The sequence below is a fragment of the Eleutherodactylus coqui genome, chromosome 3 (assembly GCF_035609145.1).
Source record: "Eleutherodactylus coqui strain aEleCoq1 chromosome 3, aEleCoq1.hap1, whole genome shotgun sequence".
NCBI classification, from domain to species: Eukaryota; Metazoa; Chordata; class Amphibia; order Anura; family Eleutherodactylidae; genus Eleutherodactylus; species Eleutherodactylus coqui.
Genome location: NC_089839.1, coordinates 261,339,949 through 261,355,463, shown reverse-complemented (window position 1 = coordinate 261,355,463; position 15,515 = coordinate 261,339,949). Strand labels below are relative to the sequence as shown.

Sequence of the window (15,515 nt, the reverse complement as noted above, 5' to 3'; positions counted from 1 at the left end):
TTCACACCTTTTTGCTTCCCATGTCCATTTCTTACCTTATTTTGTTGGGAGTGAATAGCGTAATAAAAATATGCTATCCTACCAAAAATAATTGGACACCTGAGCAAGAATCAGTAGTTTTTTATATATGTTAATACTTAGTGGGGTTTCCTTTGGCCCTAATGACATTGGATACTTTATACTAATGTCAGATACACTTCAGATGGTGTTTCCTTCCATTCATCCTGTAAATGTCTAGTAAGTTCTCTCAAAGAAGGCGGATGCTGTTCATATTTCCTGAATGGACATTCCAGTTCATTCCATAGATGTTCAGTAGTGTTCAGATCAGAACTCTGTGCAAGCCGATCCAATAGTGTAGCATCCATATACTCAAACCAGTGTTGGATTTGTGGCAAGGTACGTTGACTTTTTGGAAGTATTGGTAACAATTCCCCGAGTATTGTCATATTATCGGCAGCAGATTGTGTAGAAATGTCAGCAAACAGCTCTGTGTTCATAGTTCTTGCTACTGCAACCAGCGGACTGAGAACCATGCCATACAAAACATCCCCTGACCATAACGGAACTCTGCCGTACGTAACTGTTGGCACAACATACTCGGGCAAAAGTCGTTCCCCAGGCTCCTCTACACTTAAGTACATGTGTGTGATTTGAAGATGGCATAGCCTGATTCGTCACACTATAAAACTTTTATCGCCCAACTGTCCAGTGATGACGCCCCTTGCACCATTCCAGATGGGCCAAGGTATTGTGCTTTGTGAAATTTGCCTAGGTCTATGGGAAAATATTTCCTAAGAACACTAAATAAGATTCACATGTAGAACCTCTTCTAACTATTCCCAAAGACACTTGGAATGTTGGTTAAAAATGCTTTGCAAATCACCAAAGAGAGGTCACTACACAACTACTCAAAGGTCAAACTCATTTTGTAGAAGGCTGGCAGGTTAACATGCATATGTTGAAGGGGGGCAGAATGGATTTAATATCCTCTGTCATTACCAGTTTAGAGCAGTGGATGGATGGTGGAACTGATGTGGTTGGAATGTGAGATGTCCTAAAGAAGTGAGTAAGGCTTACATATAAAAGTAATGTAGAGAATAGTGGATGCTTAACAATAACTGAGCTACGTAAGGAACAAGAAAACAAAAACCTCTACTGCTACACAGACAGGTTAATCTCTAAGGACTCCCTATCTTATGTTGTCCTTGGCACATTACTCAACGTTCTTGTGATGTATTACATGGACCCTAACAAAGGCTAATATGGGAGTCCAAGTATAGAAATGTCGAATTGCTGCAAAACTTTGCTATACAAATAACAAGGCCCTTTTCCCCTCCCATTTTTTTTGTCAATGATTGTATTATTTAGCAAAACAAAGTTCCCAAGTATGGATCCCGGGGCCCATATAGGAATTTGTTTATTTACTCGTGTATGTCAAAAGTGCAGTGCATATGAATGAGATGTGTAACTAGCTCTTAGTGTAAATTAGGGAGATGGAACAATATCTCTGTATCTCCCTTATTTGCATATTACCCAGAGGAGCATGAATGGCCTTAGAAGTCTCCTCACTCACTTACCTTCTAGGTGCTCTCCTTAAGGAGAAGAGATAGCGTTTCTGACGAGCTCTTAACTGACAGCAAATACATCGATCTCTATGATATATTGCACTCTCATGACTGTATAGCAGAGCTTACGAATAGACCGTGCAGAAATTCTATCCATATATGCAGTTCTTTTCATATACAGTTGTGCACGCTTGTGCATGTATACATAGCAAGGATGATCCTACAGATGTGGTCTCAAGGAACCTCTCAAGAGGATGACATGTTTAACTTGGCTCCTTTTAATAGCTTTCTCTTTTGACAGCCTGACCCTCCCTCCTGCACTTCAGCCTGTCACCAAGGAACTTGTTAAAAAGATCTCAAGCAATTTATTGGGATTAATCACCATCAAATTACACCGTCATCCCAATAAATCTATGTTGAGGCAGCTAATGACTGCGGCCAGCTATTTCTGCTTAGGATAAAATGTCCCTACTCTTCACTATAATACTTTTCTTGCTAGAGGCAATTCTGTGACATCTCAGTAGAGTAATGCAAACAAATAGTACTAATTCCAAGTCGTCTCCCCATGGCGGCGGTGTTGTAGGGGCGCATGTTGAGCTCTCGGCTCAGTTTCATCCAACTGTAATGTAACCAGCATTTGCTCTTCCCATCTTTTGAGGGATGAGAAGATCTGAAAGGTTTAGCTCTTAGGTGTAACTAAACAAATAACAGGGACAGGATCGCCTTCAGTCTACAGGATGCAGTGATCTGATCATCAAGGAAAGAAAAGGACTTTACGAAGCTTACAGATGAAGGGCCCTTTAAACCCCTATATGTGTTCTTCTGCCATTTGTTGTCTTAGTATATTACTCATCCGTATCTCTGGTGGCCAATTCACCGGACGTCCCTCACACAGTGATGCATGTCAACACTTGTCACACACAGAGGGAAATGAAGCACGGGCAAATTGCAGGATTCCTACTAAAAGCCTGATTCCTGCATTTACATTATACGCCGGCCTCTTTAGTGGGGGGGATTCACACCAGTGTTTAATCTCCTTTTTGGCTTTCCATCTCCCTGTTCCATTTGTTTCCGTTCTGTTGGGTTTCGATTATTTATTTATTTTTTTAACACCACAACTAGCGCTGCAGACTGCCCTGTATGTCCGAAAGAAAAAAAAAATGAAACCTAATGGAAGGGAAGCAAATAAAAAGTTTTCCCTTTACTTTTCGTTTTTAATAACCCCATTGAAATCCATGATGGTAAAAACACAGCTGTTTAATATCATTTTAGTTACTCCAATTCCATTAAAATTTCATCTCTGCTCCAAAAAATGGAAAAGGGAGATGGATAGCCAAAACTGGATAGCCAAAACTGTGACTTAAATGCTAGTGTGACCCCATTTTTAGAGACCCCCCCCCCCCCCCTCCCTTTGGCCTTCAGAACTGCAGCAATTTGCATGGAATAAATTCTACTAGATGTTCAAATAATTCTGCAGGAATATCGGCCCCTGCGGACAGGAAGCTGCTTGTTACTGCAAATTAGGTGGAGGTACTGATATGCTTAGAGCAGCTGACATTGAGGGTTCATTGAGTAATGCTGCTTTATTCCAATTTCTGATCCTCTCATCATTATGGTGCAACAGAAATCTGGATTCATCTGATCAGGGGATGTTTTTTCTCTGCTCATTGGAATCTTCCTCTTTCCTTTTGTAATGGAACTAGTTATCCTCAGCAAGGAACAACAAGTTGTTTGTTCACACAGGCTAGTTCAGCTGCAATTTGCCTGACTATGCAACGCAGATTCTTGACATCCTCTTCTGACCCCTTTTTTTTTTTGACCATTACTTTATATCCACAGGATCCCCTTTCACTGGATTTTTTTTTTCCGTTGATCACATCCTTCTCAGAGTACTCTGCACCCTATTGCCCAAGAAAGCCTTACAAGGTTGGCAGTTTTTGAAATCCCGGCCCTGTCTACTCTAGCACCAATGACCAGGCCTCATCTAAAGTTGCTCATATCACTCAAGTTGTGCATTCTAATGTGGATTCACACTAAGGCTGGGTTCACACGGGGCGGATTTGCTGCGGAAATTCTGTGCAGAATTTCTCAGAAATCTCGTCCACATGGGATGGCAAATCCGCCATGGCTAAGCCGGCAGAAGCCGCCGCCGCGGTGCGGATTTGCCGACCGCAGCATGTCCATTTTTTTTTTTTTACCGCTGCGGCCGCGCTCTCCTCTATGGGAGCGCCGGCCGCAGTGGAAAGGCGAGCGGCCGGGCCGCTTCAAAGCTGCCGCAGGTTTTGCAGCGCCGGTTCTCATGGCGTAAATCTCGCGGTTTTTCGCTGCGGCCAAACCGCAAGATTTCCGCCGAGAATCCGCCCTGTGAGAACCCAACCTGAAACTGATCCATGGAAGACTTGCTCACTTGAGTTTATGCTGCACTCTGAGGTCACGGGCCTAATTTCCATACAGGGAAGCTCCAATCGCGAAAGGACAGGTATCTGTAATAAAGTGGCCATTCAGTGTATATTCATCAGTAGAAGATATAATCTACACGGCGGGTTGCGTTCATTACATTTACTTGGCGTTCTCCTTTAGTTCCATGACATATATTTACGACTACTATGTTAGACTTTTTGGGGATTGTGCACATCCACACTACAAGGGTGAATCTACACTTACACTTTTTGCTGGAGCGCCACGGATCTGTTAGCCTTGAGGACACAACAACCCGATGGAGAATTGCTAACCTGCTGTAAAATTCCAGGAATCCTAGTCTGAAGGAGCGCGATTGAATGTGAAAGTACATTATTCACGTTGCTGGTGACAGCTGCACACTTTCCGCCTAATTTTTGGGAGTGCACAGCTGTGCCGGGCAGCAGTTCATGCGCAGAGGGGTCGGCTGGATGTACTTCCACCCCAGAAGAAATAAACTGTGTAATGCCTGATAACAGCCATAGTTTTAGGCCACTGTCGCACACCGCGTTGGCAAAATGCCGTGTTCGCACGTATGTCTGCGGGGCCCTTTGAAATCAATGGGAACGTTATAGCGCGATTGCCATGTGTGAGGGAGGCCTTATAATGTGAACCACAACGGCCCTGTATGGTCTCTTATCACGCCTATGTCTCTGATGTTCTGCGCTGTATACCAGAAGTCTGGAGATTTCTTTATAGAGTATACGATAATATTAGCAGCTGTTAGGAAGTGAAGAGGGACATGCCAGTTCTGCTGTGGCTTTTTTTGACCATCCTAGGGCCTCATTCACACGAGCGGGTTTACGCGTATGTTTTGTCATGATAAAACATCAGCCAAAAATTGCTACCGTGTGAAGCATTGGATTCCGATGTCTTCATTCACATGGGTGATTTTTAGGTGCCGATTTTTCTCAGAGTAAAAAGATAGGTCTTGACTAGAGATGAGCGAGCGTACTCGGAAAAGCTCTACTCGCTCGAGTAATGTGCTTTATCCGAGTATCGCTGTGCTCGTCCCTGAAGATTCGGGTGCCGCTGCGGCTGACAGGTGAGTCGCAGCGGGAAGCAGGGGAGAGCGGGCGGGAGAGAGGGAGAGAAAGATCTCCCCTCCGTTCCTCCCCGCTCTCCCCTGCAGCTCCCCGCTCCGTGCCGGCACCCGAATCTTCAGGGACGAGCACAGCGATACTCGGATAAAGCAAATTACTCGAGCGAGTAGTGCTTTTCAGAGTACGCTCGCTCGTCCCTAGTCTTGACCTATCTTTTGACGAAAAACTCCCTCCTCCTCCCTTTAGGAGTCTATGGGCGCTTCCAGCGTTTATCTGCATCCAGCGCTTGGAATAGACAGCTGGCTCTATTGAAGCTATTTGAAGAATTGCAGCCGACCAACAGAATTCCGCACTGCAGCGTTTTTTTTTGTTTTTTTTTCATGCAATACGCTAATGTGAATGGAGGAGAAATTGCAAATTTACTCTCAGGACTCGATCACGTCTATTCTTGACTGATGTGATTTTACAGTCAGTGTGAATGAGGCCTTATCCTTTAAATGACATCAGAGTTTATATTATTAACAGAGTTAATTGCATATTATGTGGTCAATATTGTATTTTCTTTCAATAAACAGCGGGTGATCTGTTGTTGGCGGATCACCTGCTATTTAACTTGGTGGCATCAGCTATAAGTAGACGTATCATACTGACGACTAATAGAATTATGACCACTGACCACCAATTGCCCCATGGAGCTGAGGGTTCCTGCATAGATCAATGGGAGCACGTGTGCACAGCCTTCAGCTTTCAATGTGATGACACGGTCTGCAACCCTACTTTCGGGGCTGGCAGCGCAGGCACCAACGGGTAGGTAAGCATAGAAAACCCCTCCCTGCAGTCCTGGGAACTTGTCTTATGAGCACCATTACTTGGTTTATGGTGCTCATTGCCCATGACCAGGTTACTTTTCATTAAAGCTATGACCATTATTTACCATCGGACTCCATATTTTCACCTATAGGTTGCGCCAGAGCCTTAGATTGTTTTTTACATTGTTGCCTAATTTTGCCGGTGACAAATTAAATACACTGGCATCAATCACCCATAGACTATTAGGGAAATTTTTTTTTTCAACATTTGTGTTGAGTTTTCCTGGTTCAAATGTATCACACGAATAGTGTGAAAAGGGCCTTATCTACTAATTTAGTTTTTTTTACATCCAATTCTTGTACGGTAAAACACTCCTGGGGCAAAAGAGCATCAAAAAGCAGCCCCATGTGAACCTGACCCCTTAAACAGTAAAACTACAACTATATATGTCTTAAAGATGAAGGCTTCTATGAGGAATTACTCCAAGAATATGCACAGAAGTTCATGCTTGTAAGAACGTGTTATACCGCCTGCTGGGCCTTTATGATATGCTGATTCTTTTTTTCTCTTCAGCCTATAGACTGATATAGTAACGGCAAACATCTATGATTAATCTCCTAATGTCGGTGTCTCAATGGGAACCACTATAGAACCCAGTAGAAAATCTTGTCACAAGATGACCATGTGTGACTACTTCACGACTATCACAATAATGGTGACTTGGCTGCTTGGACCAAGGAAGTAGCACTCAGTGATACCAGGCAGATATCCCCATGTCAAACCAAAGACTTTGTTATATGTGTGATGCCCTCGATTAGTTTCTGGATTTAATGCTATTTTCTCTATTACTGATGAAAACAAAAAAGTAAGGGCAAAACATGAAGTACATCTTTACTTTGTACACAACGGGAAACAGCATTGGATTTGTGACAAGGCTCGTTGTGTTGCTGACCATTCTCGGAGTATTACCACATTGTTGAAAGCACATGGTCTATAATGTCAAGGTACACCTCCATGTTCATGGTTCTTGCCACTACAACCAACGGACTGAGACCATGCCACGTAAACCATCCCCAGACTATAATGGAACCTCTGCCATACTTAACGGTTGGCACAACACACTCGGGCAGAAGGTGTTCCCCAGGCTCCTCCACACTGAGGTACCTCCATCTGACTTGAAGCATGATTTGTCACTCCGTAGACGTTCTTCTATTGCTCAACTGTCCGATGACTATGATCCTTGCACTATTGTAGACAGGCTGATGCATTGCACTTTGTGATGGATGGCTGGTGTGCAGCGGCATAGCCTGTATATTCAATAGCGTGTAGTTCCAAACACAAACTATGATTGACACCTCCAAGGGTCTGCATCTTATGTGACATATGCTAGTAAGATAGAATCTACTCTACTGTTACACTATCCTACCAAAAGTATTTGGACATGTCTATCTTTCAGCCATGAAAGGAGCCCTATGGATGGTTTTACGCACAGCATATCTTTGGGAAAAAGCTGCAGTTTTTATGGTAGTTTTTCCTCTAGTCTTTTTAAAGGACTTTTGCACTTTTGCACTTTTGATGCAGTTTTGGAGCCATAGTGTTTTTTGAATAAAACTTCAGCTGTGTGTAAAACCACCCTGTAATTGACTCTTTACCTTGTTTCCTGCATATTCTATAACTGTCGTGGCTGGCTAGCAAAGGCCCTCTTGGTACAAAGGATTAAAAATTGCCCAGATTTGGCCAGTATTGTAGAGGCAGGCTCTGCAGTATAGCAGATCCCCATTATGTAATGCATTCACATTTTGGTAGGATGCACTGATCATCATATGAGCCCCCAGTCTGTGCACCAATGTCTGCTATTGAGAGACCTGTTTCAGGTATGACTTCAGATACTCATCTGTTTCACTTATTATGGGCAAGATAGATGTGTGTACTATATAATGCATACGGCCACTTGAAGTTGGAATGGCCGGATCTTTTGTGTTTGGTCAACTTTTCAATGATCTGAACGTCTAGTGAGTACAGAGATAATGATGTGCTTGGTTTAGTATATGAATCGGCGTAACCAACTACTTTATTTACTTTTTTTTTGTTCTGCTTGAACAGACTCTTTTACCTCCTCGTATACCCAGATATGTAATGTTTGACATGCTATGATTGCGTGTTCCTTTTTAGATGGTAGTAAAGATTGGGAGACAATAGTGTTTGGTGATCTGACGACATTCCTTTTGTTTATAAGGCAGTAAGAGCAGACTTCATAGTAAATGGCCTCAGCGCATGAGAATAGAGGAAGGTACCGACAGACGCCAAGCACCTCATCACCTACTAAATAGGGCATGCTACATATTTACACAGTGCAGCCTGGCACACTTCATGCTCCCAGAGTCGGTGTGGGGAGTGTAATAATGGTTTCATGCTGTATATCCTATCCTAACCCACCATGTGCATTGCAAAGCCGTCCAAAATTATTTCACAATTCATACTGCTGTATATTTATGCAAATGATTCCATAATTTTTTAAAATATTTTTGATTACTAGCGGTCATTAGTCTAGGAAGAGTGACATTGTTTTTCGGGTTTTCTAAAATGCAGACCCCTTTTTGGGGGGTGCGGGACATAATAGAGGTCCCTACATTCAGACTCCCATCAAGGTGTCCTAGTAGTCCATACAGGTCAGCAAACATAAGAGTATCTAACTGTAATAGTTACATTTTTAAATATTAAATTCTATGTCCTGCTACCAAAACCTTTTATACTTGAACTTCAGTACAAAAGGATACATCTCCCGTATAAGGGTAGGATAATGCTATCATATGTAATGCTTACAGTGTATTTAATGCATTAAGGGGATTATCTGGGACTTATATTGATGATATATCCCAAGGATCAAGCATGAGTCTTTCAGATCCATGGTAGTGTGAACTACAGCACCCTTCGCGATCATCCTTGGGGATGTTGTGCTCCGGTCAGCCTTACGACCTTGTTTTCGACCTATGACATCAATTTCATTGGTCACATGGCCTTTTCTCCAGCACAGCCACATTTAAGTGAATGGGATTGAGCTTCAATACCAAGCCAGTGCCCTCCGCTTTGCTAATGAAATCAGATTAAGTGCTCCTTTAATTCAAACCTCTCATTCCCGCCTCCAAGGCTTCTCGAGAGCAGCACCAGTCCTCTAGAACGTGCTACCCCAAACTATCCGGGTAATCCCTGACTCACAAAATTTCAGGCGTGCTCTAAAAATGCACCTCTTCAGGAATGCCTACCATATCCCCTAAACTAAATCCTCTTTACTCCCCTTGATAAGCTGCTCCTGTCCTACAGACTGCAATCCCTGCTAGCTGCAATCAACCGCTCCCTGCAGTCATACCAACTTGGCCACTATACAGCTTGTCTGACCATTGTCTGTGTATAGCATCCCTCACTCTCCACCTCGCCATACCGTGCACATCTCCAGCCCCTTTACCTTCTGTATAACCCCATTATCTGTAGTATGTAAGCTCTTTGGAGCACCTCACTCCTACTGTCTCAATCAATTGATTACTACATGTAAGGCCCCCTGCACACAGGCGGATATTCCTCGGTGGGATTTCCCGCAGAATTTCCGCCCATGCACGCTGCCATAGGATTGCATTAGATAATGCAATCCTATGCAGACAGCCGCGATTTGACCGCGCAGTAAACAAATCACGGCATGTCTTATTTCTGTGCAAGCCTCGCAGAGGCCCGCACAGAAACGTCGCAGGTGACGCTCCGGCTTTGCACTGCGCATGTGAGGCTGTGCGCCAGCCGGCACATCGCAGTGCAGAGAGAGAAGACGCCGGACGGGTGAGTATAAAGTTAATACCGGGGCACGGGTCGCAGAATTCTCGCAGCGGTACTCGACATGTATTTAAACCATTGACACTTGTCTGCAGTGACAGAGTAATAGTGCCCCTAACAGTGTCCCCTTTTGTGGCCCACAGTAGTAATAGTAACTCCTTTAATGACCCCAGCAGTAATGCTGACCCTGTTAGTGGGCCTAGTAATAATGGACCTCGAGCAGTGACCCGACAAGCTTTGAACTCACTCCATCCACAGCTCCCTTCTACTAACCACTGCTGTTGTAATTAGCCGATCAGTCTGGGATCCCTGACCCCCCACCCCCCACCCCACCCCCGATACTTGCGTTGTCTGCAGGAGTCTGACGGAAGGAAGCTGCAGAGAGTGAGTTCAATGCTTGTGGGGTTGCTGACCAGCGGGCTCATGGCTCGAAATTTATTTTTTACCGGCCATTAACATGACTGGTAAAAACCGGATGAAGTAAATGGCCAGACTGACTTATCTGAACAGAGATGCAGGACTAGAGCATAAGCCACTGACTAGAGTATAACAAGTATCTTCTGTGGGGAGGAGCCGGAGTAGATGTCTACAAACTCAAGCTGATTGGCTGGCTACGAAACATACCTCCCAGCCAATCAATCTAACCACACAGGTCATCCGTGTTTAAAGGGGTATTTCTATCTTGGCCCATAATGGCTAAGATGCAAATAACCATTTTAATGCCAAGGCTACACATTGTCAGGATTACGGAAACAGAACTGCCTGTACTACACTGTTTTACGTAATTCTCATATAAGTGAGCCAGTGTGTTTCTGTAACAGTGTAGCATGTTGTACTAAGCAGCTCCAACTTGCTTCTATGGGAAACGTCGTAGAACAGGCACTTCAGCTGTACCCTGGACCACTGGTGGCTGCGAAAGTGAGCCAGAATGTAGTCGTGGGACCCGATTCTGGCTATAGAGATGGGTTCCAGAGGTATGATACGTAGTTATAATTTGTCATATCCTTTTGGATATGCCATAAATGTATTAAAATAAGAAAGATGAATTACTACCTCTGCAGCGCCACCCATTGGATGGCAGCATTCCTTCATTTCAACGTCAGACCCTTTCTACAGGTCTTTATAACAATGATTGGGAATGGGATACCAAGCTAGAAAACCATACACAGACAGCTGTTTCGGGATGTTAGCCCCTCATCAATGTACAGTAGGTTTCTTGCCTAGCCGGTTAGGATAAATGTGTGATAAATGTCAGATAACAACTTGAAGTGTCAAGTTAAATTCTGCTACATCTGTAAACACAAGATGGCGTGTTCCAGTTGAAATAGGAACTAGAACTTTTTTTTTCCTAGCCTCAGAATGTGACTCACTTTTAGAAACCCAGACTGTGATATACAAATTACTATGTATTCAGGTCAGAGGAACGTCAAGCAAAAAAAGGGCCTAGTGACTATTTATTGTGTTCGGAAGTGTTCAGTTTGAGCAAATGGATTTCGAGGTTGCAGATCTAAAGCAACAATTACATAATCAGTCAACCCCGGTAACAAAACCCAGTATAAAAGCACGAAGGACTTGTCAAGAAGTAGCTGGGACTGTGATGGAAAGTAGCCAAAGTCACATCGGAGAACAGAGGCTCGGTGAATGGGAAACGTCTCACATTCTGTGCTGAGCATTAGAGACCACTCTGTAAATGGGAATGTAGTTTCTTTCTTTCACCTGACATGGCATTTGCTAGGACTCTTGAAAATGGAGAATTCTGTGTCTTTTTGTCTCAACAATTATGTAAACTGTTCTGTTTCGTTTTTTTTTTTTTGGTTAGGACTGAAGAATGATGGCTGCTGGGAAATTTGCCAGTTACCCTAGAAACGTGCAAACGAACCATCCTTTCCCACTGGCATCATCAATGGATCTTCTAAGTAGCAAGTCCCCCCTTGCTGAGCGACGGGCTGATTCGTTTCAGGAAGTATCTATCCATGGCACATTACCGCGTAAAAAGAAGGACAGGACTCTCATTAGATCCAGTGACATGTTCAGCCACATGGGAACTTTACCACACTTCAAGTCACACAGGCTACCTAGCCATAAAATGCAGGATATAATAGAGGAATATCCATGTCCGGACTGGAGAAAGGCAATGTATCCCACAAGGTAAGGTAGAAAATGTGAATCTGAGTATTTAAAGCCTTAATTAACTCGAAGGGTCATACGGATTCCATATAGTTCCTGGATGAGATTTAGAACAATTACGGTCCATGTGACTTACAAAGTTTGTTCATTTTATTCCATGCATAAACTTTCCAATGAGCGGGACAGTAACTGACCCATATAATAGCTAGCTAGCAAACCTCCTGCCAAGGTCAGGGGAGTCGACACCAGAGTAAATATATATGTAGGCCCTATTAAAGGACATCTTTCATGTATGCCAGTTGGAGAACAGAAAGAGTGTAGTATTTATTAATGGGGGAAGAGTTGTTCTTTGAGACACTTAGGTTTGTCACAAACAATGAAGGAGCTTATGAATGGCCCTAAAATTAGTTTCAAGCCCTCCTGCAAGTCTTTCAGGCTGGAAGGCACTAATACAGTGCATCAGCTTTATTCCAGAGGGGAGGAGGCTATTTGCATATAGGGAACACTAAAGGCCCATTTACATGTAACGACTATCGCTCAAAATGCATTCAAACGACTGAAAGTGAGTGATAATCGTTACATGTAAACGCAGGAATCGTGCACTTTTTGTTTGAACGATGATTTTAAGGTGAACTTTAATATTCACTGTTCAGCTGACATTTATGTCAGTAGACCACACCATATTATCTCCACGGGAGTTGGCAGATAACATTGTAATGTGCTGTGAGCAGAACAATACAGCTGCGTACACAGCTGGGCATGTGATTAATCACACGCTGGGCTCTGCAAACAGCCCCCAGATGCCCTTTTACATGCAAATGAAGATTATAAAGTGTTAATGCACATTAATGGCCATTAACACTTTATGCAAATGGATCACAAAATCTTTCAGTCATTTGAAAGATTATCTGTGCATGTAAATCGGCCTTAACATAGTAACCTTATATGTTAGGCCAAAAATAGACATGTGTCCATCCACTTCAGCTTATTGGCTCCCAATGTTTCATACATAGCAAAAAAAAAACAAAAAACAATGAGGCCCGTCTTGAAATCTTTTAGTGAGCTCGCCATCACCATCTTCTCTAGCAGAGAGTTCCATAATCTCCCTGCCCTTACAATAAAAAACCCACTTCTATGTTGTTGTCGAAATTTTCTTTCCTATAGACATAGAGGGCGCCCCCTTGTTAGTCACAGTCCTGGGTATAAATAGATGATGGGGAGAGATCTCTGTATTGTCCCCTGATATGTTTATACATAGTTATTAGATAACCGCTCTGTTTTTTTTTTTCTAAACTAAATAACCCCAGTTTTGGCTTTTACCCTCTCTGGGTATTGAAGTCCGCCCATTCCATTTATTACTTTAGTTGCCTGCCTTTTGTACCCACTCAAACTCTATGTCCTCCTTGAGTACCGGTGCCCAAAACTGTACACAATATTCCAAGTGTGGTCTGACCAGTGACTTGTAAAGAGGGAGAACCATGTTCTCATCATGTACCCCTAGACCTTTTTTGATGCACCTCATGATCCGATTTGCCTTTGCAGCAGCTGCTTACCAGTGTTTTGCCCCCTTATTAGCATATTTAGAGGTATAAATCCTGAAGGATGTCATATAAGACTTGGGATTCTGACATTTGACTCAGGTTAAAAAAAGTACCCTAACAGCCATCCCAACGATTAGCTCCTGTACTTTTACACAGAAGCGATGACTGCTCACTGAATGGAGCTAGAACGGGCTGGAGATCTCTTCTGGCCACCCACTTCCATTCACCGTAAACAGGCAGTCATTCATTGATGAACCACTGCCTGTTTACATAGGCCAATAGTTGGTTATTTTTTTAGGGGAGCTGAAAATCAAGCGAATCCAACAAGTGAGCAGTTCCCACGCACTGGCCCGGTCAGGTCATGTGTATAACTTGCAAAATACATAGAAGTAAGTATACTGTTGTGTGTATGTGCAACCCAAGCTTCTGCACAGCCGCTGCATTCCATTCAATGGCACTGTCAGAGATGGTTGAATACAAGGGCTCAACTAACTCCAGCAGTACCGTAGAGGTGAATGGAGCAGCCACACACATGTTCGGCCACCGCTCCATTCAACCACTATTGCAGGGAGGCATTGTATGTTGGACTATGCAGTAACAATAAAAAGATTGTAAGCTCACCTATTCCAGTGGGCTTTAAATCCACTGCTACTTGGGAAATGTTGGCTTATGTATGGTTTCAGCCAGAGGCGTAACTTGAAGCTGCTGGGCCCCCAACTATAAAGCTTCATTGATGGTATTGGTTTGCAATATGGGGAAGAGACTTTATGGGCTCCCCTCTGCACCCCCTATACGTACGCCCATGGTTTCAGCTATGCTAACACACCCTACCTTCTTTAAATGATGTACTGTATATCCATATTTAGTTAAAGCTATAGAACCCTTTTAAGTACATAGTGCAAATATTTAGCAGACATGATGGACACAATGCAGAAGCGGAGCGTATTCCAAAGTATTTTTACAAGCCTTCACCCAGTTGTCAGAAGTCAATAGCTGCGACACAAGTTAAAAGCTCTTTGTAGATGGAGTTTATAGAAAACAAAGAGCCTATTAGTTATAGGCGTACAGCAAATGGGTAAACAGCTAGCAGATTGCCACTGTACAGTACAGGGCAGCACTCTGCCTGCTCAGTCTAGTTTGCACATTTATTACAACGTACATTTGGTCTATGACCAGAAGCTGAAAATACCAGATGTTATCGTGTAGGACAACTGGAGTATGCTTCCACAAAGTAATTATGTCCTGCAACTTTTATGTAAAGGACGGTCAGCCAGAAAGAATGTGACTACTTCACTGGAGAGCTCTGAAGGTCTCGCTCAGTCCAAGTACAATGCCAACAGGGCTGCAATAGAACACAAGTTTGGTCAGAGAGATGATGGTAGAGATTACTTTTCCAACAGGAGGTCCATGCCGTGGAGTGTTAGGAACATCACGCTGTAGGAATACATACGTAGTCTTGGGTCAGTCTAAAGAGGAAAGCAAGAGACAGTTGCCCAAATTAACTCACCTTTGACTTTACTCCCAGGGGTTGGCACCACCTCATTGAATGGCCTTTCCCTTGGCAACAACTTTAACTACAGCTTTTGCAAGAGTAGATTTGGGAGCTGTAGTGGTCACCAGGTTACCCAGTCAACGTTACCAATTGCCGCCTGACTCGTCTAATCAACTGACAGCTGAGGCTACGGGATTATGGGTCAGTTTGGTCACTAGAGCAGACTTGACCGTTTGCCTACGTTTGACTTTGATATATAACAGGCTTCATTACAGACATCTACGTCAGTACGGTTCCGTTCACATCAGCGTTGTGTGGCATTTGTTTATAACCATACACAACAATGTGCCGGACCCCTCGCATCGGGCACTATGAGCATGTTACATGTGTTCTTGCTGATTATATGTCTGGCTGCATCTGCATTTTATCCATTTTTCACATGCACAAAAAAAAATGCAAGAAGGCCCAGTGATGTCAGTTTTGTCATAACCCACAGAAAACTGCATGCACAAAAAATCCCAAATGTAGTTGGCATGGATGGATTTTTTTTTTTGATGTATGCAGACTTTAATGGGTGATTTTATGTCCATATTCATAGGACTTGCTGCATTTTTATTTTTTTTTTATATACACCCAACATTACAATAAAAAAAAATGTCTG

The 15,515-nt window shown here is 43.2% G+C and overlaps 1 protein-coding gene across 1 annotated transcript in view; it reads left to right on the top strand.

Moving 5' to 3' along the window:
* Positions 1-15,515, top strand: part of BCAR3 (BCAR3 adaptor protein, NSP family member) — a 107,750-nt gene that overhangs the window by 12,364 nt on the left and 79,871 nt on the right. Inside the window, exon 2 of the mRNA XM_066597364.1 lies at positions 11,514-11,842. Within this exon, the coding sequence (XP_066453461.1) occupies positions 11,523-11,842 (320 nt within the window). The 5' untranslated portion in view covers positions 11,514-11,522. The remainder of the gene's footprint in view (positions 1-11,513; positions 11,843-15,515) is intronic.